The sequence below is a fragment of the Hypanus sabinus genome, chromosome 4, assembly GCF_030144855.1.
Source record: "Hypanus sabinus isolate sHypSab1 chromosome 4, sHypSab1.hap1, whole genome shotgun sequence".
Taxonomy (NCBI): domain Eukaryota; kingdom Metazoa; phylum Chordata; class Chondrichthyes; order Myliobatiformes; family Dasyatidae; genus Hypanus; species Hypanus sabinus.
The window spans coordinates 9,144,878-9,167,857 of NC_082709.1; the positions used below are offsets into that span (position 1 = coordinate 9,144,878).

General features: G+C 40.6%; 1 protein-coding gene across 1 annotated transcript in view; it reads left to right on the forward strand.

Annotated features, from left to right (window-relative positions):
- snx4 (sorting nexin 4) overlaps positions 1-22,980 on the forward strand; it is a 67,605-nt gene that overhangs the window by 3,272 nt on the left and 41,353 nt on the right. Inside the window, exon 2 of the mRNA XM_059966363.1 lies at positions 17,637-17,761. Coding sequence (XP_059822346.1) covers positions 17,637-17,761 — 125 coding nt within the window. The remainder of the gene's footprint in view (positions 1-17,636; positions 17,762-22,980) is intronic.

Sequence of the window (22,980 nt, forward strand, 5' to 3'; positions counted from 1 at the left end):
TAAAATTTACTTTAAAAAGTACAGAAAAAGTTTGGAATACTTCCTTCCAGTATTTTTCAAGATTCGGGCATGTCTGAAACATATGGATTAGTGAAGCCTCTCCATTGTTACATCTATTCAAATATGGAGATATATCTGGATAAAATTGAAATGGCTTGTCTTTGGACATGTGGGCCCTGTGGACCACTTTAAATTGTAGGAGGGAGTGGTGAGCACATAGTAATGAAGTGTTAACCAATTTAAAAATTTCATTCCAAGTCTCCGCAGAAATTGAAATCTGTAAATCTTGTTCCTAGGCATTTTTAATTTTGTCTAAAGGAGCCTCACTTATTACCAACAACATGCCATAAATATTGGATATTGAGCCATTATAAAGAGGTTTCAAATTAGAAATTACATCTAATGTTCTTATCAGGACTCATAGGAAATGTATGTAATTGAGATTGCAGAAAGTCTCTGATTTGTAGATAGCGAAAAAAATGGGTTTTTGGGAAGCTATATTTAGCTGACAGTTGCTCAAACGAAAAGAGATTTCCTCCACAAACAGATCCTGGAAGCATTTAATACCCAATCTATCCCATTCTTTAAAAACTACATTGGTCATAGAAGGTTTAAAAAAAATTAGAAAAAATGGGACTAGAAAGAGAAAATCTCAATAAACCAACGTATTTTCGAAATTATAACCAGATCCTCAAATAATGTTTAATTACCAAATTGTTAGTTAGTTTAAAAATAAAGGAAGTGAGGATCGAAGAAGAGAAATAATAGAATTTTTTTTTTAACAGAGTTAGCTTCTAAAGAGACCCATACTGGGCAGTCCTCATGATTAAAGTAATATGACCAAAACGTAAGATTTCGTATATTGGCTGCCCAGTAATAAAACCTAAAATTTGGTAAAGCTAAACCTCCATTCTTTTTAATTTTTTGAACGTTCACTTTCATCGAGAATGTTTTTCCATATGTACGAAGATAGAATTGAGTCGAGAGAATCAAAAAAGGACTTGAGAATAAAAACAAGTAAGGCCTGAGAAAGGTGTATAAATTTAGGCAGGATATTCATTTTAATAAGAGTTAATTCTACCAATCAACAATAGAGAGAGGGGTGACCAGTTTGTAGGACCATTTTTTAATCAACTCTGCCACATCACCTTTTTCTAAAAGTCAAATAATAGAAATGACTATAAACTTGAGGATAGGGAGCATTGAAAAACTTGGCAAAGGAGAACTAAAAAGGAATTTGAAATATGAAAACAAACCAGTGATAATGAAAATAGATTGTGCAAAAAAAAATGGAGTGGAACTAGGCCCTCAAGCATTTCATGCCTACCCCAATATTTAATAAGATCATTGCTGGTCTTAACTCCATTTCTGCACCTTTTCTTCATGCTGTCTCTTCAATTTATCCAATACCACTTTAAATAATTTTTATGATCCAACCTCTGAGCAAACAATTCCAGAGGTTCTCCAGCAATTGCGAGAAAATATTTACATGAGTTTTAAATCGGTTAAATGACTATTTGTATTCTCCAAGATTCTCCCACTAGTGAAAATAGCCTAACATCTACTCTGTTAAGCATCTGTTGAGTCAAAGTTCAAAGTAAATTTTATTATCAATGTACGTATATGTCACCGTAAACAATCCTGAGATTCATTTTCCTGCAGGCATACTCAGCAAATCTATAGAATAGTAACTATAACAGAATCCGTGAAAGATCAACCAGGGTGTAGAAGACGAGAAACTGCAAATGCAAATATAAATAAATAGTAATAACTAATGAGAACATTAGATAACAAGAAAGAGTCATTAAATTGAGGTAATTGATTGTGGGAACGTCTCAATGGATGGTCAATTAAGTGTAGTTATCCCCTTTTGTTCTGAAGCCCAATGTTTGTAGGGTAGTAATTGTTGTTGAACCTGGTGAGGCTCCTGTACCTTCTACCTGATGACAGCAGTGAGAAAAGAGTATGGCCTAGCTGGTGGGGTTCTTTAATGACGGTTGCAGCTTTCTTACAACAGCATTTCATGTAGATGTGCTCAATGGTTGGAATAATGCATATTTGAACAAGGTAACTCCTTGTTCTTTGAAACTCTAAGGAATAGTCCAAATTATTACATCTCCTGGTAATAGCTCTCTCATTCCATGAATTAGCTAGTAAATGCTTTGTACTGCTTCCAATTTTGCTGTTTTTTCTGGCTTGATAGGGACCAAATCTATTTCATGTGAGGCTTCATTAGTACACTATACAATAACAACAAAGCCTACTTGTTTTTTTAATCTCCAATTCTTCTGCAATGAAGTCTAAAATAATGTTTGGCTTCTTAACTACTTGTTGGACCTGTCTGTTAGCTTTTGGTGTCTTAGATTCCTCTGTGCTTCACCAACTTTGCCTTTTGATTTACTGAGCACGTGACCATGTATTTCCCCACATGAAACTCCATTTGCTTGTCTTTTGCCCACTCACCTAGTTTATCCATATCCCATTGCAGGACCACAGCAGGGCGTTCTTCCTACTTTTCCATCAGCAGCAAATTTGGAAACCTTGTATGGTTCCTTTCTCCAGGTCAATAATGTAAATAACGAACAAATGCAGGGTCAAGAACTGATCTCTGTGGTACTTCACAAGTTACTGCTTTCCTGTCTGAAAAGGACCAATTTGTTCCAGCTGTTTTTGATGTGTTAGCCAGTTTTCAATTTATTGTAACCTTCAGTTCAATTCCTGACCTTCATGTGTGACTTAGCTACTGAACCCACTGGAACTGTTTCTACTGACAGGAGAAGGGGAAAAGCAGGTTACTGATGCCTTAAAACCAGTCGCTTTGGGTAGATGTGGCTCATCAGCTATGGTTAGCAGCTCATCTATGAGAAGGAAATCTCTGCGCATTGCGGTAATACCCTGGGGTGGGAAAATCCGGAGCTGGAGCTCAACGCTGATTAACAACTCCTGCAATGCTGCTGGTGCCAAACTCTGTCAGTCTCTGCCATTCCTTTGGATTCATCAGTTGCATGGAGAGTGGGAGCCTCCTTCATGTGCAACAGCTTTCTCTCCATTATCATACTGCCCTGGCTTATGTATCACGTAGGAGGCTAGGATGCAATATCCATGGTCGACCCCAACCAGGAGGGATCAGGTGTAACACACTTCCTCTGGTACGCGAGCTTTTGGTTTTGTGCCAACTTGCTTTGTGGCACCTTGTCAAATGTCTTTTGGAAGTTGAAATACACTCTCTCAAACCTCCCTGTTACATCACCAAAGAATTCCTGCAAACTAGTTAAATGTGATTAACCTTGCACAAAACCACATTGGCTGTGTTTAATTATATTCATATTTCCTAAATAAGTGATTTCTGCTTTGATTATTGACTTTGGTATCTTGCCAATAATAGCCATTAAACTAGCAAGCCTTGCCTTCTGCTTTTCTCCTTTTTTGAACAAGAGCTTTACACACGCACTCATGTTGGGGTTAGCCTGCTGAGTTCCTCCAGCATTTTGTGTGTGTTGCAAGGGCTTTGTATTTTTTCATTTGTTGTTTTCTAATACTCTGATAACCACCTGGAGTTGATTAAGTTAGGAAAAGTTACAACTGATGGTGCTTCCCACCAGTGTGCATTCTATTGGGTCTTGATGACTTACCTGCCTTTAGCCTCCTTTTCTTCTTCCCCTCCCCTTTCTTTTCTCCAAAACTTTATTATTTGTAACTGGAAGTTCTATTAGATACTTCAAAATGGCCTGTGTGTATCCTGGGGATGCTAACAACAACTTCCACAGTGAAAATTGCTACAAAAAAAGTTGTTCAACAAATGTAATTTTTTTGCTTTTTAATAATTGATCAGCCTTGTTTTCTGGAGAATCCCCACTTAGCTGCCCTTTTCTTATTTTTATAATATGGCAGCTGCAAATTTTCTGTCACAATTAATTCATTTTCTCCCTTTATTGAGTCTTTTTGTCTAAGATGAATCCTAGAAATTTCCCAATCCTCTGCTCTTCCACAAGTCCTTTCCACTGTGTATCTACTTTCAATTTAACATTATCCTCTGTCTCTTTTGGTAATAGTGTCTTGTTCCTCTTTCTCATGGGCTCCCTCTTTTTGATTGTGATCGACTCTCCTACACATCTCTTGGCTTGTTTACCTAGTTCATCCTGGACATCACCCCCTGTTGTATGAATGAATTCACTGGAGAAAATTACTGGTAGATATGAAGCATCTTCTTTATTTGACAAAACAAGATACAGCAGGCATCATATGGAGATGCTTTTGCTCAAAAGGTCTGGCTGGCTCAAAATATTGTGTGCTAAACATCAAAGGACAATTCCATATTTACAACGTGTTGGCAATGTTACTTTGAAACTACGTACAAACTTCACATCTCCCGATTCACACCCACACTACAGATATCTAACTGAATTTTAATCAGCATTGTCTGGTGTGGGATTCACGGCTTCTAGAAACCCATTGTTCAGAGCTGCACACCAAATTAAATCCATAATTTACATGAAGACTGGTGGCCAGTCATTTGCTGAATGTAAATGTGCAAAATCAGAAATATCACAAAAATGTCCTCCTGGCCATCTTGGACAAAAATTAATTTTGTACCTGGAAAGGCCAATCTTAGGAGGATTTATTCAACTAGGCAGCAGAAATGCCCTGCCTCAGAATTCCACCCCCCCCCCAGTTATTTTATGTGTATCCTCGTTTACCCTATCATCCCTAATTGCTGTCTACAAAATGCCAAGTAGAGAGATTGTTCCAGAAATTTGAACAACAGTCTTTCAAAATGTGTCTTTGTATGCTTGTTGGCTGTTGCCCTGCAGGCAGATTCCAGCACAACCACATTACTCCTCTTCACCTCTTCATTCTCTGGTAGCTAAAACTCTCTCTTTCTGGGGGCACCAGCAAGGTTAGTGCATATGCCTCGCAGGCCCTCTCATTGATGTACAGGAAGGGGTTGGGGTGTTCTCTATTTGAATGACTGCAAGGATCTTTTCCTGGTGACACCCCCTTCCAAACTGTCCAATTGATCATTGGCCTGAGTGCTGAAAGGTCCCATTTTGTTCGTATTCACTCCTCATTCAGGCTGAGTCTGCTATGCTATTGAAATTGTGGAAACTGCTGTCTCTACTTTAACTTAAACCCTTCCCTATCTATTTTCTCCAATGTCTTTTCTATTCCATACTAATCAACTAATCACCTACCTCCAGCAAACAGCCTTCATTAAGAGTACCGTGGGTTTCTCTTGCGCTGTCAGTGTCTTTTGCCTTCGCGTTTCCTGTGGGTGCGCTTCCATCAACTGTGGTCAGGTCTGGTGTTCATCTCTTAGGTTCTATGTTATTATACAGATAATCGGTACACTTGATCCCATGCTGTATCGGTGGGGGCAATAAGAAGGTGAGTTGTATAGTGCCAGGCCAGATTGAAAAGGTCAGGGTGTCATGGCCCCAGCCAAGGTATGGGCCGGTTCAGATCGCTGCTCAAAAGTGGCAATCCCCAGTGTTCAGATGGAGAGTTAAGTGATGGGCCAGATTGAAAAGGTCAAGGTGTTGGAAAGATCAGGCTGCTACAGGCCGATTAACATCATGGGGCTGTGATGTTACTTGGCTCTGCGCTGAACTATGTGACTCTTACAGTCTTCAGTTCAGAAACACTGTTTGCTTGCGGTTACTGTTTGCATGATATTGTTTTCTATTGCATATTTGGTCTTTATGGGTTATTTTATTTTCTTGTGGACATGATGTGTTTTTTTATTCTCTGCACACTAGTTGTTAGACAGTCTTTTTCATGTATATGGTGTTTTTGGGTTTCTTTTATTTCGTGGCTGCCTGTTAGGAGACAAATCTCAAAGTTGTATAATGTATGCATACGTTGATAATAAATGAACTTTGAACGTTTCCTTCCCTGTGAAATGTGCTCCCATATCAGTCCACCTGAAATGGGGTTCCCCACCCTGGGGAGAATTTCCTGAACTAGAATGTGGGCAGTGGTGCAGTCTCTTGCTGGTAAAGCCTCTACCCACTGGGTGAAGTGATCCGTACTAGACAGTAGCTTTTTCTATGCTTTTTGCAGGGGCCTTGTGAAGTCCATTTGGATGTTTTCCTAGGGTCCCCTCGGCTGTGGTTGATTTGCCATCTGTAGCTTTATGCCCTAACTGGGGTTATGCCAGAGGGTAATGATCATGCTTTGCCTTCCCTGATGTATCACACCATGAATTAACTTCAGCAGTATCTACCTAATAATGGTGGGGCCACTGCGACTCCTTCCTCCCCGTGTGTCCAGCTCCCATCCCTCCTTTGTTCTCTTTCTCCTCCATTTCTCCTTCTCTTCTGCCTTCACCTTTTCATATAATTTTACTAAACTGGCTTCTGTCACTTCTTCTTGCACACTTGCAATTTCAATTGCCTTTTGTTCCTTTGCTGCCTTCTTTGCAGTAATATCTTCCCACTCTTCCTTTCTGCTCCTCACTCTCTCCTTTCTGGTGAGTTTTAACTTTAAATACCGCCACCTCTGCTGGCAGACTCGCTGCTTTCAGCAGTTGTTGTATTAGGTGTGCCTGCTGAATACCTGCCCTTCTGCAGTCTATGACTTCTCTCAGCTTCCCAGTACTCGGGAGCTCTGCAATGGTATGATGTGTGCAGTATGAGTTGTCCCATAATGACAACAGGCTCATTTACTCACACTGCTCACATGGTAAATTCTAAAGCTGCCTTGCAGCAGGAAGTCCTGCTGTCAATTTTTTTGAGTAATAGGCCTCTGACTTGTGTTCCCATGGTCCTGCATCACTACTGTGTGGTAGTAGCTCCCTCATTGCTGCAGTGTTGGTGAAAGCCACATCTGGTGATCCTTACTTGGGTGCAGAGACCAGGGCTTTCTTCATATCTGTAAAAGCCTTTTCCTCATCTGACCTTGCCTTCATTCCTCCCAGGGGGCTTCCTTCCTTTAATCAAGGCCTGTATCAGAGTCACTAAGGCTGAGAACCCTGTAAGAAATTATGGCTGTATTTGAATAGACCCTTCGCCTTCCTCACTCCCCTTACGTTTACTGGGAGGGCATGAAGCTGATTGCCAAATGTCCTGACATGTCCTTCCTCCCCGGGAAATGGTGTAGTCTAGGTACTGTAACTTTCCTTTCCTCTCTAACCTTGTGTGGACTGATTTTAAACCCCTCATCTTGTATTATCTCTATGACATTGGCTTTTGCCCCTAAATGACCTGCTTCATCTTTCGAAGCAATTAGATTATCTACACATTGCAAGGTGGTTGACCGGTAGGGCGTTATATTGAGCTTTTCCAAAGTCTGCGCCATGACCTTATGAAAAATGGCTGGGCTATTGTGGAATCCCTGGGCGAGTCTGGTCCGGATATACTGCTGCCCACCCAAGGTGAAGGCAAATCTGTCTTGGGACTTGGGTGCTAAGAGGAGCCCCCAAAATCCATTAGCAATATGCAGAACAGAAAAAACATTTATGTCCTGGAGACAGGCTTTCAGGACTGTTGCAGGAGTCGCCACAATGGTATGAAATATCATTGTGGTCTTATTAAGGGCGGTATAGTCTGTTGTTAACTGATATGATCCATCAGGCTTCTTTACAGGCAAGTTAGTTAACGCATTTTCTGAGTATCCCCTGGTGTTTTAGTTCCTTCACTATACCCTGAACAGCTGTCAGTGTGTCTACGCTGGTGGTGTTGTGTTCTGTGGCTGTATGTATTCGCTGCACCTGGCTTGTCCATATTATTTATCCTTTTCCTGATCTATAATGGCTCCTGCTTCCCTTGGGATGTTTAGTCCAAGAATAGTACCGTCATTATTTGGACAGACCCAGAAATACACTGGAAGCTGCTCTCAACCGATTTTGAGCATTTGTGACTCACTTTCTGCTTTCACTTTTTTTCCCTCCTACACCAGTAATATAAACGGCCTGTCCGGTTGTTGGCAATTGTGGGTCATTTATCGATACCAGTGCCCTTGAGTCAACTAGCATCATCATTATCAGCGATCACTCGTAGTCGAGTATAATTCTTCTGGTGGCTGATCTGGTCACCTGTGGCTCTGGAGATGACTGAAGAGGCTGATCCATGATCCACAAGTCCTATTGCAGTGTAGGCAGGTGTAGGTTATTGAAGTGGTGGTGGAAGTAGCTGGTTAGGCCTTTCCCAGTCTCTTTGCATTGAAGCCTCTTAATCTCAACGGCACGGTGGAGTTATTCTTCAAGTTATGCAGTCCCCTCATAGACTGTCCTCCTCCAGCTTTTCCTATCCTGTGCTTATTTCTCCAATTCATTCATGTTGATGTGGCACTTTCCTCAGGTGGGTCTTTATATTGTCCTTGAACAGCTTTTACTGCCTTCCAGGAGTGCATTTTGCCTCCTTGAACAGGAGTTGTTTCGGGAGGTGGGAATCAGGCATACGGGTGATGTGGCCAACCCATCACAATTGGTGTTGAGTCACGATTGTGACAATGGAATTAATGTTAGCTTTCTCCAGGATGCTGGAGTTAGTGTACCTGTTCTTCCAGCTAGCTCTCAGCATCTTTTGGAGGCAGCTTTGATGGCAAGTTACTAGGGATTTTGTGTGCCTGCTATATGTTGTCCATGACTACACTCCATATAGCAAAGACGGGAGGACTATAGCTTTATAGACCAGAAGCTCAGTGTTGGTCTTGATATCCTGATCTTCAAAAGCAATCTTTCTCAGCCTGGCAGAAGCTCCATTTGCATAGCCAATTCTGTAATACATTTCAGGGTCAAGAAGGCTGCGAAGATAATGGGAAATGATCAGTGCTCTCCAGAGGGATATTGTCAACTTGAATGGTTAGAGGTTCAGGAACTTGATTTGGAGCAGACTGGTGCAGGAGTTGGGTTTTCCTGATGTTTAGATTAAGTTCCAGGAGCCTGTATGCTCTGGCAAAAGCATCTATTAGGCACTGCAGATCCTCCTCAGAGTGAGCTATGATCGCGTTCTGTATATTGGAGCTCCATGATGGAAGTAATTGACACCTTGCTTTTTGCCTTGAACCTGTTGAGGTTAAAGAACCTCCCCATCTATCTGATAGAGAATCTGGACTCCTTGTAGGAGGTCTTGGACTCTCAGGTGAAGAATGGTTGCAATGAAAATGGCAAACAGAATTGGGGAACGATGCACCCCGGTTTGAACCTGGTCTCGACCTTAAAAGGTGCTGTTTCAGAGCTGCTGTTGCACTCGTATCAACAAATGTATCGCATTGCTGGCCCTTTAACAATGTTGTGTACATTCACAGGTCACCAGTTCTGGCGGTGGGGGCTGCAGCCACATCTTTTTCTGACCTAGAAACTGTCCTCACCAGCTCAGTGATTTGATCGACCATCAGACTGGGTGCCAATGGGGTGAGGGATTGCGTTTCTGCTGTGTGACTCCTTGAACATACACTTTTGTCTTTTGCATAAACACACATGCATGCATGCTCACTACTTATACCTACTGGTTCATCTCTCCATGTTCACGATACTGTGTATACCACCACGTCTATTCCAGCAGTTAGTGATTTTTCTTGCACTTTCTTTGGTGTATCGCACTGGCCCACAAAACTTATTGCAGAGTAGGTTGACCCCACCATTATGCTAAATCTAAAACTTCCTGGTAAGCTCAGCCCTTCCTTCATCATTTTCAAGAAGACATGGTAGTCCCTCCCTGGATTATCCAACCCTGAGTACTCCTCATACGCTCGATATTTACATTCTGCATAATCCATGGGTGTCTCATCAGCTCTTTGAATCACTGACATTATTGTTCCCCAATTACTCTCACCCCCGCCCCCCCCCCCCCAGTCACTGTCTCACTTCCCCTTTAAAAGAATGATATCTTTTTTCATTGCTGGCATTTCCAGAAGTTGCCCATGTACCATCCTGCATCCCCTGGGCCATACTGTCCCACATATTCCTTGGGCACTTTGCTTTTACTGACATATGTATATCTTTAGGGTGCATCTGGTGAATTTCAACTATTTCCTCGAGCTTGTGTGGGAATTCCAAATTCCCACATGCAACTTTAAGTGAAGAAATGCTGTTTTCCCCAATGGTGAAGGGCTGATGAATGGTTGTAATCAGAGTCGAGGGCTGGCTCACATCATCAGGGTTCTCAACCTGACATTGCTTGACCTTTATAGGTGCCATCCTGATGGATATATCTGGGTAAACTTCTTGAACTATCTCCACGCTAATTCCCACGCTACACAAAATACAAATGGCAGGTACCAGCTAAACAGCACATACCTAAAACCACCTAGTATGTACTCTGCCAGCTGCCACTGTCGAGCACCTGATGCCTGCTGTATTCCTTTGCAACACACTCAAGTGCAGCTTCCAGAAAAAGTAAACGCACCCCCACACTGGCGTCCCAGACTGTCAGTAACCAGCCTTTGCAAATAATGGCTCCATCTCACCAAATTAACATACACTTTCATGTCTTGCATAAACACAAATGCATACATGCTCACTACTTCTACCTACTGGTTCATCTCTCCATGTTCATGATGCTGTGTTTACCACCATCCCAGATAGATCCAAGTGAGTACTAATTTTAAAAATATTCACACCTAAGCTGCTAAGATCGCTGGCCACATGATGGGTTGCACAAAGTTATCCCACCCCGACACCAAATGTTGTTGAGTGAATGAACTTACCGGTGAAATTACTGGTGGATTTGAAACTGCTTCTTTTTTCGACAAAACAAGGCACAGCTGGCATCATGTGGAGACGCCTTCGGTCGAAAGATCTGGCTGTTGCGAAATTTTATGTGCTAAATATCAAAGGACAATTCCATATTTACAAAGTGTCGACAATGCTTTCTTTAATCCTCTATGTAGGCTCTACAATGTACTGCATTGAAGATAAATTTCTCATGAGATGGGGATAAAAAGAGGTTCCTGGGCATATAGGCAAGTTGAGGGGGCAAAAACATGGCACATTTGGGGAAAATGAACTCATTGTCTGGGTTAGAAAAGAAATGGAGTTTTTTTTTAATGGTAACAGACTTGATAGAGGGATATTTAAAAGGACCAAGGTGTGCTTGTACAAAGATGCTTGTACCCACAGACATAGCCTCTGCTGGAGTCTGTGGCAGAGTATTCCACAGATTCGCTACTCCCTGGCTAAAAAAATTTCTCCTTGCCTCTTTTCCAGAAGGTCCCCCCCCCCCTCGATTTTGAGGCTATGTCCTCTAGTTCTGGATACCCCCACTATGGGAAACATCCTCTCACCATCCACCCTATCTAGTCCTTTCAACATTTGGTAGGTTTCAATGAGATTTCCACCCCCACCATTCTTCTAAATTCCTGTGAGTACAAGACCAAAGCTGCCAAATGCTCCTCATACGTTAACCCCTTCATTCCTGGGATCATCCACATGAACCTACACTGGACTCTCTCCAATGACAGCATATCCTTTCTGAGGTATAGACACCAAAACTGTTGACCATACTTCAAGTGCAGCTTGACTTGTGTCTTATAAAGCCTCAGCATTATTTCCTTGCTTTTATATTCTATTCCCCCTGAAATAAGTGCCAAAATTGCATTTGCTGCCTTTACCACAGACTCAATCTGTACAGTAACTTGGGAGTCTTGCACAAGTCCTTCTGCACCTCTGTTTGAAACTTCTCCCCATTTAGATAATAGTTTGCACTATGGTTCCTTTTACCAAAATGCATTATCATGCATTTCCCAAAAACTGTGTTCCTACTGCCACTTTTTTTGCCTGTTCTTCCAATCTAAGTCCTGCTGCAATCTTACTGTTTCTTCAGCACTACCTACCCTTCCACCTATCTTCATATCATTCGCAAACTGCCAGAAAGGCATCAGTTCCATTATCCAAATGATTGACAATGTGAAAAGTAGTTGTCACAATACTGATCCCCGAGGAACACCAGTGGTCACTGGCAGCCGATCAGTAAAAAGCCCCCTGTATTTCCACTTGCTGCCTCCTGCCTGTCGGCTATTCTTCTATCCATGCCATTATCTTTCCTGTAACGCCATAGGATTTTATCTTGTTAAGTAGCCTCATGTGGCACCTTATCCCTTATGTTGAATTCAAGTTTGCATGCACCACTTGCACTGGCTGCCTGTTCCACACACTCGCGACTTTTTTGAGTGGAGAAGTTTCCCCTCATGTTCCCCTTAAACTTCTCACCCTTCACCCTTAACCCATGACCTCTAGTTATAATCTCATCCAACCTCAGTGGAAAAAGCCTGCTTGCATTTATCCAATCTATAGCCCTGGTAATCTCCCCCCACCAGTCACTGACTTCCCCTTTAAGAGAGTGATAACTTTCTTCATTGCTGGCATTTCCAGAAGGACTATCAAAGTTCCTCTCTACTATGTTACAAGGAATAGAATCCTAACCTATTCAACCTTCCCTTGTAACTCAGATCCTCCAAACCTGGCAACATCCTTGTAAATTTTCTCTGTACTCTTTGTAGGTAGGTGACCAAAACTGCACACGATACTCCAAATTAGGCCTCTCCTCTACTCAATAGTTTGATTAATTATCAAAGTATAAGTATGATGCCGTATACAATCCTGCAATTCATTTTCTTGTGGGTATTCTCAGTAAATACAAGAAACACAGTAGAATCAATGAAACACTGCACCCACAGGATGGACAAACTGTGCAAAGCTAAAAATAAATAAGCAAAAATTATTGAGAACATGAGATGAAAGGTCCTTGAAAGTGAGTTGATAGGTTGTGGGAACAGATCAGTGATGTTATCCCCCTCTGGTTCAAGACCCTGATGATTGAGGAATAATAGCTTCCTGAACCTGGTGGTGTGGGTCCTAAGGCTCCTGTACCGCCACCTGGATGGCAGGAGCAAGAAGAGAGCATGACGATGGTGGTGGGAATCCCTGAAGATAGATGCTGCTTCCCTGCAACAGTGCTCCATGTAGATGTGGTCCATAGTGGGAAGGGCTTTACCTGGTGATGGACTGGGCTGTATTCACTACATTTTTGTAGGAGTTCCCCTTCAAGGGCTTTGTTTCAAAACCAGGCCATGAAGCAACCAATCAATATACTTTCCATCTCATATTTATAAAGTTTGTCAAAGGTTTAGATGGCTTGCTGAATCTTTGCAAACCTCTAAGAAAGTAGAGACACTGCCTTGTGTTCTTCAGAATGCACTTGCTTGTTGGACTCGAGACGTATCCTCAACGATAATACTGAGATTTAAAGTTGCTAACCCTCACCACCTCTGATTTCCCCCACTAAGAACTGGCTCATGGACCTCCAGTTTACTCCTCCTGAAGTCAATAATCAGCTTATTGTTCTTGCTGACATTGAGTGAAAGGTTGTTGTTGTGGCACCACTCAGCCAGATGGTGGGTTTGTTGTATGAAGAATGAGTAAAATAGGCCTGTTTTGGCTCATGCTTTAAAGGATAACAGTAATCTCTTTGAAACTTTCAGTGTTGGAGTCAGAGAGTAGCCATTTAGCACTGATAAAAAGAAATTCCTGCATTTGTAGAATGGTGAATTTTTGGAATTCTGTTAACCCAGAGGATATAGTGGGCTCAAGGTTGAGTTTATTCCAAACTGAGACTGATAGATTTCCAGACAGTAAGGGAATCTGGGAACTATGGAGGTTGTGTTGAAACATGGTGTTGACTTAGAGGTTGGCTTTAATATTGAGGAATGGGAGAGCAGGCTCTGAAGACCAGACGGCCCATTCTCGGACTTTATTTTACTTTTAACTTTTTTGGTGTGCGTGTCTTGTACTGATCTGTCTATATTAAATTATACAAAGCTAGCACTGCACTCATCTTGGCTGTTTTATACCAGACTGTCACTCAGTCAATCTATACTCGGGAATCTGTAACAATGCAATCAACACTCTACAAGCTAAAAGGCAGTGCATTAGCGCAGCAAGTTCTGGTGTGGTGAAATTCCCTTAAGAGAAAGATCAGTTCAAATGGTTCCATTCGTTAGAAAATATGTACAGTTCACAACCTAAAAGGTTTGTCTTTTCAGACATCCACAAAAAATATAAAAACCTCAAAAGAATGAATAACAGAAAAACGTTAGAACCCCAAAGGCTCCTCTCTGCCCCCTCCTCCCATGCGCAACCCCTTCTCCTTGCCTGTTTCAGCAACAAGTGTCAGTGTCTACCACTCACGAAGCAACAGCAAAGCACGCGAAGAAAGGCCATGATCTGCAGTCAACAAAAACTGTTTACCCAACGGTTCAACATGCCACTGGTTCTCTTCCTCACTAACAAGGCATAGAGAGATGGCACCCATTTTTACAGTAAAAGGGGAGACTGAAAGTCATTGTTATGAAATTAAAGTCTGCCATGCCACTTTTTCCATACATCTGCTGAAACAAAATTTTCATGTTCCCCTCTCCCACAAAGCCTCAGTCTGCAACCCTGGCCCAGAATCGGTCATCCACGGGGCTGCACCCCAGAGGTGCCATCTTCGAAACTACGTCTGGAGAATGTTGGAAAATGGTTGGCCAATGGGGTCCAAGAATGGCAACTCATCTAACAAAAAACACACAGCTTGAATGCCACCTGCGGGTCAAGACCTCGATAGAACTCCAACCACCTTGAAAAGGAAAACAGAGACATTTAAAGAGAGGAGTTTAAGCTGTTTGCACAGATAAGCTTGAAGAGGCAGCACTGGGCACCATCTTAACTCCACCCACCCTGCAGTTCCTATAGAAAATCTTTATTCCATGAGACCTATTACTAATTATGGTAAAAGATGGGAGATTTGAAGGAAGTGACTGAAATGCAAAATTGAAAGGGTACATGCTGGAAGTCTGAAAGAAAAATAAACACGGGGAGCAGTGAGACAGAGTCACGTTGAAGAGGAGATTTAAAATTTGCAGGGTAGGCATACTTTGAAGAGACCTCATTGTGGAGCAGCAAATTATAAATAAGAGATTAGCAGATGTTGGAAATATTGAGCAGCACACATAAAATGCTAGAGGAACTTGGCAAATCAGGCAGCATCTATGGGGAATAAATAGTTGATGTTTGGGCCTGGGATCCTTATAGAACATGCAGCTGCATAGGTAGCATTCTTGGAAATAAATATTTTAAGACCTTGATGTTTTTGGTGTCATAATTTAACTTTTTCCTGGTTTAAAATCACAGAAACAGCTCATTGGAAATACATTTTTGGAGTTTCCTAAATTTAGTTTAACCAATGTTACGAACCCCGTAACTGGGTATCTTACCAGCAAAGATAGGAGTATCCGTTGAAGTCTGATGGTACTATTTTTAACAGTATTTATTAGTAAAAATACACAAAAATAATATCAATGCAAATATACAGATAATATACGTCATCAATACTAAACCTAAAAGTGCGGGTATAATAATAATCAATAAAGAATAAGCTCTATTGTTGTCTAGGGGATAATGAATTGTCCAATGGAAATATAAAGTTCAGTTCCATTCATGCAGGCTGCGGTAGTTGTTGTTCGCGGTGTTGCAATTGTTGGAGAGAGAAAGAGAGAGTAACAGCTATTGACTTGCCGACTTTCCTTTTACGATCTTGATCCGTCGATGCGTTGTTGTTGTGGCCATTCACGTATGACCCCTCCGTCCTTTAGCTAGACCGTTCCGTGGAGGACTCATCACCCAGGCAAGGGTGGACACACACACAAGCCCCCACCGGTCTCATAGTGTCTCTCCTGGTGCGTCTGAGGGGTGATTCCCCAGACCCTACTTTTATCCCCACTCACGGGGTCTCAGATGTCAATCAGGTTGGGATGATGCAACCCCTCTACCAGACCACTCTGGTTGCCCCCTGAGGGGTTTCAATGAATAGAACAGTACTCAATACACAATTCCTTCTCCAAGAGACAATAGCAGTAATCAGTGGTTCCGTTCCGCTTTTGTTAGGAGGAGACATTCCACTTTTGTGTATCCCTGTGTTGTCTCTCATTAACTTGGTATCTGAGCGGAAATAATAGCGATTTTGTGATTCTCAAAAGGGGGGGGGCGACTTTGCACCCTTCTGCCCATCAGAGTTGCTCCTCATTCGTAACACCAAGAACTCAGAATCAGCATTCTATAGGATTCATTTCTTATCTATTAAGTTTTTTTTTATTATTATACCTGCATTTATAATTAGGCACTGACCAAAAAACTTCATGCTGTTGTTACAGCATTTGTTTGTGATCTCCCATTAATTTAACCTTTGTGGCAGAATTCATTTCAACCATAATTACAGTATTATCTTGTGATTCGCTCAGTATGTGCTGTGTTGTATTGAAAGGTCAATCATGATCTTTGACCAGTTCTTGGCAAATTTTTCTACAGAAGTGGTTTGCCATTTGCTTTCTTCTGGGCAGTGCCTACAAGATGGTTGACCCCAATCATTATCACTACTCTTCAGAAATGGTCTGCTTTGTGTCAGTGGTCACATAACCAGGTCTTGTGATGTGCACCAGCAGCTCTTATGACCATCCACCATTATGGCTTCTGGTGACCCTAATCAGAGGTCTAAGCAGGTGCTACCCCTTGCCCAATGGCGACCTGCAGGCTAGCAGAGGGAAGGAACACCTCACACCTCCTTTGTTAGGGTCACATCTCCACCACACCACTCAATCTTTTGAAAATTGTCCATATAAAATCAAAATTAGTCAACCTTTTACTTCAAGTTTGAGTTTATTGTCATCTGACTATAAATATGCAACCTAATGAAACAACATTCCTATAAACTATGGTGCACCCACAAAACATATATCACACACAGCACATAAATCAAAATATTACCATAACTGTCAATAAAATAATTAAAAATGCATGCTGCACAGGTCAACTGTAGAGTATTTATTAAACAGCATGCTGACCTAGTGATGAGACTGCTTTGGTGGGGTGGCAGGGTATTCATTAGTCTCTCAGCCTGAGGGAAGAAGCTGTTACCTAATCTGGCAGTTGTAGTCCTGAAGATAAAATGCAGAGATCAAGTTGTAGATATTTTCCAATGGTATTGGTTTCTGAAAAAGAATAATCATAAAGAAAAATGTTGTAAATCAAGGATGTAATGTTGAGACTTTATAAAGCACTGGTGAGGCCTCACTTGGAGTATCGTGAGCATGTTTGAGCCCCTTACCCTTAGACAGGATGTGCTGAAACTGGAGAGGGTTCAAAGTGGGTTCACAAAAATGTTTCCAGGATTGAATGGCTTGTAATATGAAGAGTGAATGCTGTGGGCCTATATTCACTGGAATTCAGAAGAATGAGGGGAGAACAAATTGAAACCTATGGAATAGTGTAAGGCCTTGATGAGTGAATGTGGAGAGGATGTTTCCTATGGTGGGAGTGTCTAAGACCAGAGGACATGGCCTCAGAATAGAGGGGTGTCCATTTAGAACAGAAAAGAGGAGGTACAGTGAATTTGTTGTCACAGGCAGCTGTGGAGGTCAAGCCTTCATTTATATTTAAGGCAGAGTTTGATTGATTCTTCGCTCAAGGCATGAAGGGATATGGGGTGGTGGGGGGAGAGGCCAGAGATGGGGGTTGAAAAGAAAAGTGAATAAGTCATGATGGAAATGGTGGAGTAGACTCAATGGGCCAAATGGCCTAATTCTGCTCCTATATCTTATGGTCCTAATGGAAGTACTTGGATAAATGGTAATTTTTATTCTTTACAATTAATTTTATGCAAAAGATGATGGAAGACACAAAATCCCTATTGAAGAAACTGGAAATCAGTGTTTCAGAAGCGGAAAAACGAACTGGAAAGAATGCAGTGAATATGCAGGAGATTTATACAGTATACCTCATTGAAACAAGGTATCTATAACTATAATTTTGATCTTTAAAAAAAATTTAAACTCTGACTTGTGCTTGTTTAGTATTGTGTTATTAGTATGTTTGTTAGGTGGTATTATTTGATTTACAGCCAAGAACACTTTTTAGTGCTTCAAACTACCATGGGTACATCATAGTATTGATAGGACTGCATATCCTTGGAACTTGTCCATTGACTATACATGTTGGGCTTCACGTTTTAGACTGTAGTAAGATACAACAGTTTTCTCTCTCAGAGCAGCTGATGGATCCTTTTTGCTATGCTAATGTTAAAGTTGAATAATAAATTCAGAATCATCTTTAATATCACTGGCATATGTCATGAAATTTATTGTCTTTGTGGCAAGAAATAGTGAGGTAGTGTTCATGGGTTCAATGTCCATTCAGAAATCTGATGGCAGAAGCAAAGAAGCTGTTCCTGAATCATTGAGTGTGTCTTCAGGTTTCTGTACCCCTTCCTGAAACTGTTAGTGAATGTTTTGATCAGTTGTGATGGTCTCTGTGGGAGTAAATGAAAATGCGCAGTTTAGTGTTGTCTCCTTAAGTTTAATTGAATTTAAACCTGAAAAGGTAATCGATAGTGATTCATTGACTAATAAGCATTGGAACAGCGAATCAGTCATGCAGTAGTTCGTTGTACCAAAACTGTGAAACCCCTGGTTTCCTTGGCTGTGTAGATCTAGGAAAACTCTGCAGTCCCGCCAAACTTGTGAGACTGATTGTGTGGATGCTGTGTAATTTGCTACCCTGTTACAAATTAGTGCCACGAAATAACAGACAGTACACTGCCTGTGATTAAAGGAATTATATTTATGAAACTTAACTAAAGGGTTCGTTTTGGAAAAAAAAACAAAAAAAGGGCCCATTTTAATTGAACAGTCAAATATGCACAAGTTAGAGCTCATCTTGAACTTCTGTCACTCGTGCGCTGGGCCTTCAGTCAGCGTGAAAGTACACATCACCTTCTGAACGACGCTCACAATCCATCTTGAACAAACAGGTCTCCCACCGGGTCGTATCTTAGGACCAGTTCTCCCCATCGTCTTCTCTTCATCTCCCTCCGAACCAAAAAAAACCCCAAGACCAGCCTTAGTGCCCCTCACCAAGAAAACTCCCCCTAATTCTACCATCCTAATTGGATGGCACACATTCCTCATCATCCCTTATCTTCAACAATAACCCAAACGGGCTGACAGCAGAACAGACTGCTGTTACAGAAGTGCTAAATGAAATACATACAGCAGAACAGTAAAAATCTGTAACTGGCCATTACACCTGTCATACATTTTGGTCTGAAAGTTTCAGTGAGATCACTGTTACATGTCAAAAAGTAACAACACACAATGCTGGAGGAATTCAGTAGGTCAGACAGCATCTATGGAAATGAATAAACTGTCAACCTTTTGGGGTGAGACAGTTCTACAGAACTGGAAAGCAAGGGGGGAAGACACCAGAGTAAAAAAAGTGGGGGAAAGGGAAGGAGGATAGCTAGAAGACGATAGTTAAGCAAGGTGCGTGGGAAAGATTGAGGGTGTTCTAAGCAATCTGAATTGTACTATCTACCTTATCTTACTCTTCAACTCTCTAGCCAGGGTTGCCTTCTGAGATGTTGACATATCCACAGTGTATTGAAATCTGCATATTTTTGGTTTTCATAATGATTTTACACTGTAGCGAGAATTAAGATTCAGTTATAGAAAATTCATATACAATTTCATAGAGCAGTAAATTTCAGAATTAAATTGCGTCAATCTGCTCTTGCTGTGATTTATTGTGACATTACTGCTTTTTGGTTAAGTGCAGTGCATTTGTTTACAAATTTAGGAATATTTGAAATCCTGGTGACATTACTGTTCTATTATGTTAACAAAAGACTTCTTGTATTTCAGTGATTATTTTAATGTGACTGTTTCATTCAACTATTTTGTACATCTTTTTCAGTAAACTGTAGAACCCTAAGATTGACTTTTTAGTACTATGGGAGTAAGAAGCTATTTGCAATTTTAGGGTGAATTTTTTTTGGAATGAACAGGGAAAGAAAGCTAAGTAATTGGAATCTTGCATGTCCTCATGATTATGCTAATAATTATTTGTTCATTATGTGCCATGTTGTATGATGTGGGCGGTCGTGGTCTTTTCATGACCATAATTGTTCTTGGTAAGTTTTTCTACAGAAGTGGTTTTCCACTGCTCCCTTCAAGGCAGTGTCTCTATAAGACAAGTGACCCCAGCCTTTATCAATACTCTTCAGTGACTGCCTGCCCGGTATCAGTGGTTGCATAACTTGCACCTTCCTCTTTTGTTAGAGATGTATCTCCAACCCCACATCCATGCTAATAAGGGGGTGATGTATCTACAGAACTCTTGATATATTGTTTATATCCCTTGTATCTTACACTGAGGAGAAATAGAATGATTAGGTGTATACTATTTACCCCTTTTCATCAGACATTTTAACATTTTTGATTTTCACTGCATTACAAAACTAAAGTAGGAAAGTTGCTATATGTTGGATTCTACTGTGATAATGTGCAGTAAAGGAAGCAATGATGAAAAGGCCAAGATAAATTATCTGCTTGAAGCCAGATCAGGAAGCTACTTGCATTATTTTTCTATGCTGTCCCTTTTGATTCCTCTACAGAAATTGATCCAATTTTGGTTTTCGGCCCCAATGAGAATTTCAAAGCTTAACTATGCTTTCACTGAGAAATTTCTCCTCGCTTCAGTCCCAAGTTGCCTGTCATTTACCTTGAAACTTGTTTCCTCTGGCAGAAAGAAGAGTGACTAAATCTGACAGTAAGTTGTAAGGTGGCATTTCTCCTTTGAGTTTTGAACTACTGGCTGATTTGGAGCTTAATACTTGGCCAGAAGTGTACAGCCATGTCTGGAAGTTCTAGAAACACTGAACACATTAGTATTTTATACTAAATAAAATGTGCAAATCTTGAGATGTGTATTTTCCCAGCAGCCAACCTGCACCAAAGTTGCATTTTGTTTTAATGCTGCTTATAGCAATAAGTCATTAACTATGGATTTGTGCAAAAAAAGATCTTTTAAATTTGCATGAACTTTGATAATAGGAGCACTTTTCAAAAGTGGCACCAAACATGAGTTTTATTTATGAATATTTATTTTTTAAAATCCTTTACTTTTTCTATTGATGTAAACCCAGCTTTCAGTTAATTTTTAATCTGAAATTCTGACAAGAAGAAGTGAGCTCCTTCAGTTAACTGATTTGTCAAGATTGCTTTTCCTCTATCTGTGCCCTTAAAGCTATCAGTAGGTTGTCATATTTACTGTTATAAAGACAGAAGTTATTGGATAATATATCTTAAATTCAAAGGGAAATAGGATGAAAATAGAACAGACAGTACTGAATTCTAAAATTAATGGATTTGGCTTGTCATGGTCTGAAATCTTGCTGAGGTTCATTGGAAATTTTAATTGAATCCATATGGTTTGTTTCTAGGAGCTGAAATAGCTTCAATATACTACAGTGCATAACAAAAGATGTGCTAACTGATGTGGGTGTACTTTTTTTTAGCTTTTTCACATTTGGCCCTTGATACTATTTTTGTAACCCAGGGCTGACTATACAATGCCACAAAGTATTCTTAAAATATTACTGAAATTGAATGTATTATTCTCTATGTGAATGTACGTAAATGGTTCTAAACTCTCACTCTTGCCATTACATAACTAAGTGTCGCAGATGGAATGATTCAAAGTTCAAAGTGAACTTTATTATCAGAGTACATGTATGCCACCATATGCAACCCTGAGATTCATTTTCCTCTGGGCATGCTCAGCAAATCTAGAGAATAGTATCTAATCAGGATCAATGAAAATCAACCAGAATACCGAGATGACAAACTCTACAAATGCAATTATAAATAAGTAGCAATTAAATAACAAGAGTGTGAAATTAAAAAGAGTCCTTAAAGTGATACCATTGGTTGTGGGAACATCTCAATAGATGAGTGTAGTTATCCTCTTAAGTTTAAGACCCTGATGATTGAGGGGTAGTAACTGATCTCAAAACTGGTGGTGCAAGTCCCGAAACTCCTGTACCTTCTACCCGATGAATCATCACTGGTGCTGCCAATTGGTTTTAGAAGTCACATAATTAGTTAAATGGTGATCACTAGTGTACAGTCAAGGTGTTTCAATTGATTTTAGTAAAAATACACCTGTATCAGGAAGGTCCAGCTGCTGGTGAGTCAGTATCCTGGCAAAAACTACACCATGAAAACAAAAGAACACTCCAAGCAACTCTGCAAAAAGGTGATTGGAAAAACACAAGTCAAGAGATGGATACAAGAAAACTTCCAAGTCCCCTTTGGAGTACAGTTAAGTCAATCATCAAGAAATTGGAAGAATATGGCATAGCTGTAAATCTGCCTAGAGCAGGCTGTCCTCAAAAACTGAGTGATCATGCAAGAAGGTGACTAGTGAAGTCTGATGGAGCAGTATTTCAGTGGAGTAAGGGAAATTACAGTGGTAAAGAGAAAGGAGTGGGCCAAAGTAAGTTGGAAGGAGCTGCTGGCAGGGATGTCAGCAGAGCAGCAGTGGTGTGTGTTTCTGGGAAAAATAAGGAAGGTGCAGGACATGTGTATTCCAAAAATGAAGAAATACTTAAATGGTAATATAGTACAACCGTGGCTGACAAGAGAAGTCAAAGCTATTGTAAAAGCAAAATAAAGAGCATACAACAAAACAAAAATTAGTTGGAAGATAGAGGATTGGGAAGTTTTTAAAAACCTACGGAGAGCAACTTAAAAAAAAATCATTAGAATGGAAAAGATAGAATATGAAAGCAAGCTAGCAAATAATATCAAAGTGGATAATAAGTTTTTTTCAAGTATGTGTGTCTGTAAATAAATTAATTAATTAAAAAAAAAAACAGAAATGAGAGTGGATATAGGACCGCTAGAAAATGAGGCAGGGGAAATAATAAAGGGGGACAAGGAGATGTCTGATGAACTAAATTAGTATTTTGCGTCAGTCTTCATTGTGGAAGACATGAGCAGTAGGCCTGATATTGTAGTGTGTGAAGGAAGAGAAGTGGGTGCAGATACTGTTACAAGAGAAAAGGTGCTCAAAAAGTTGAAAGACCTCAAGGTACATAAGTCACCTGGACCAGATGATCTCCAACCTAGGGTTCTGAAAGAGGTAGCATTAGAGATTGTGCAGGCATTAGA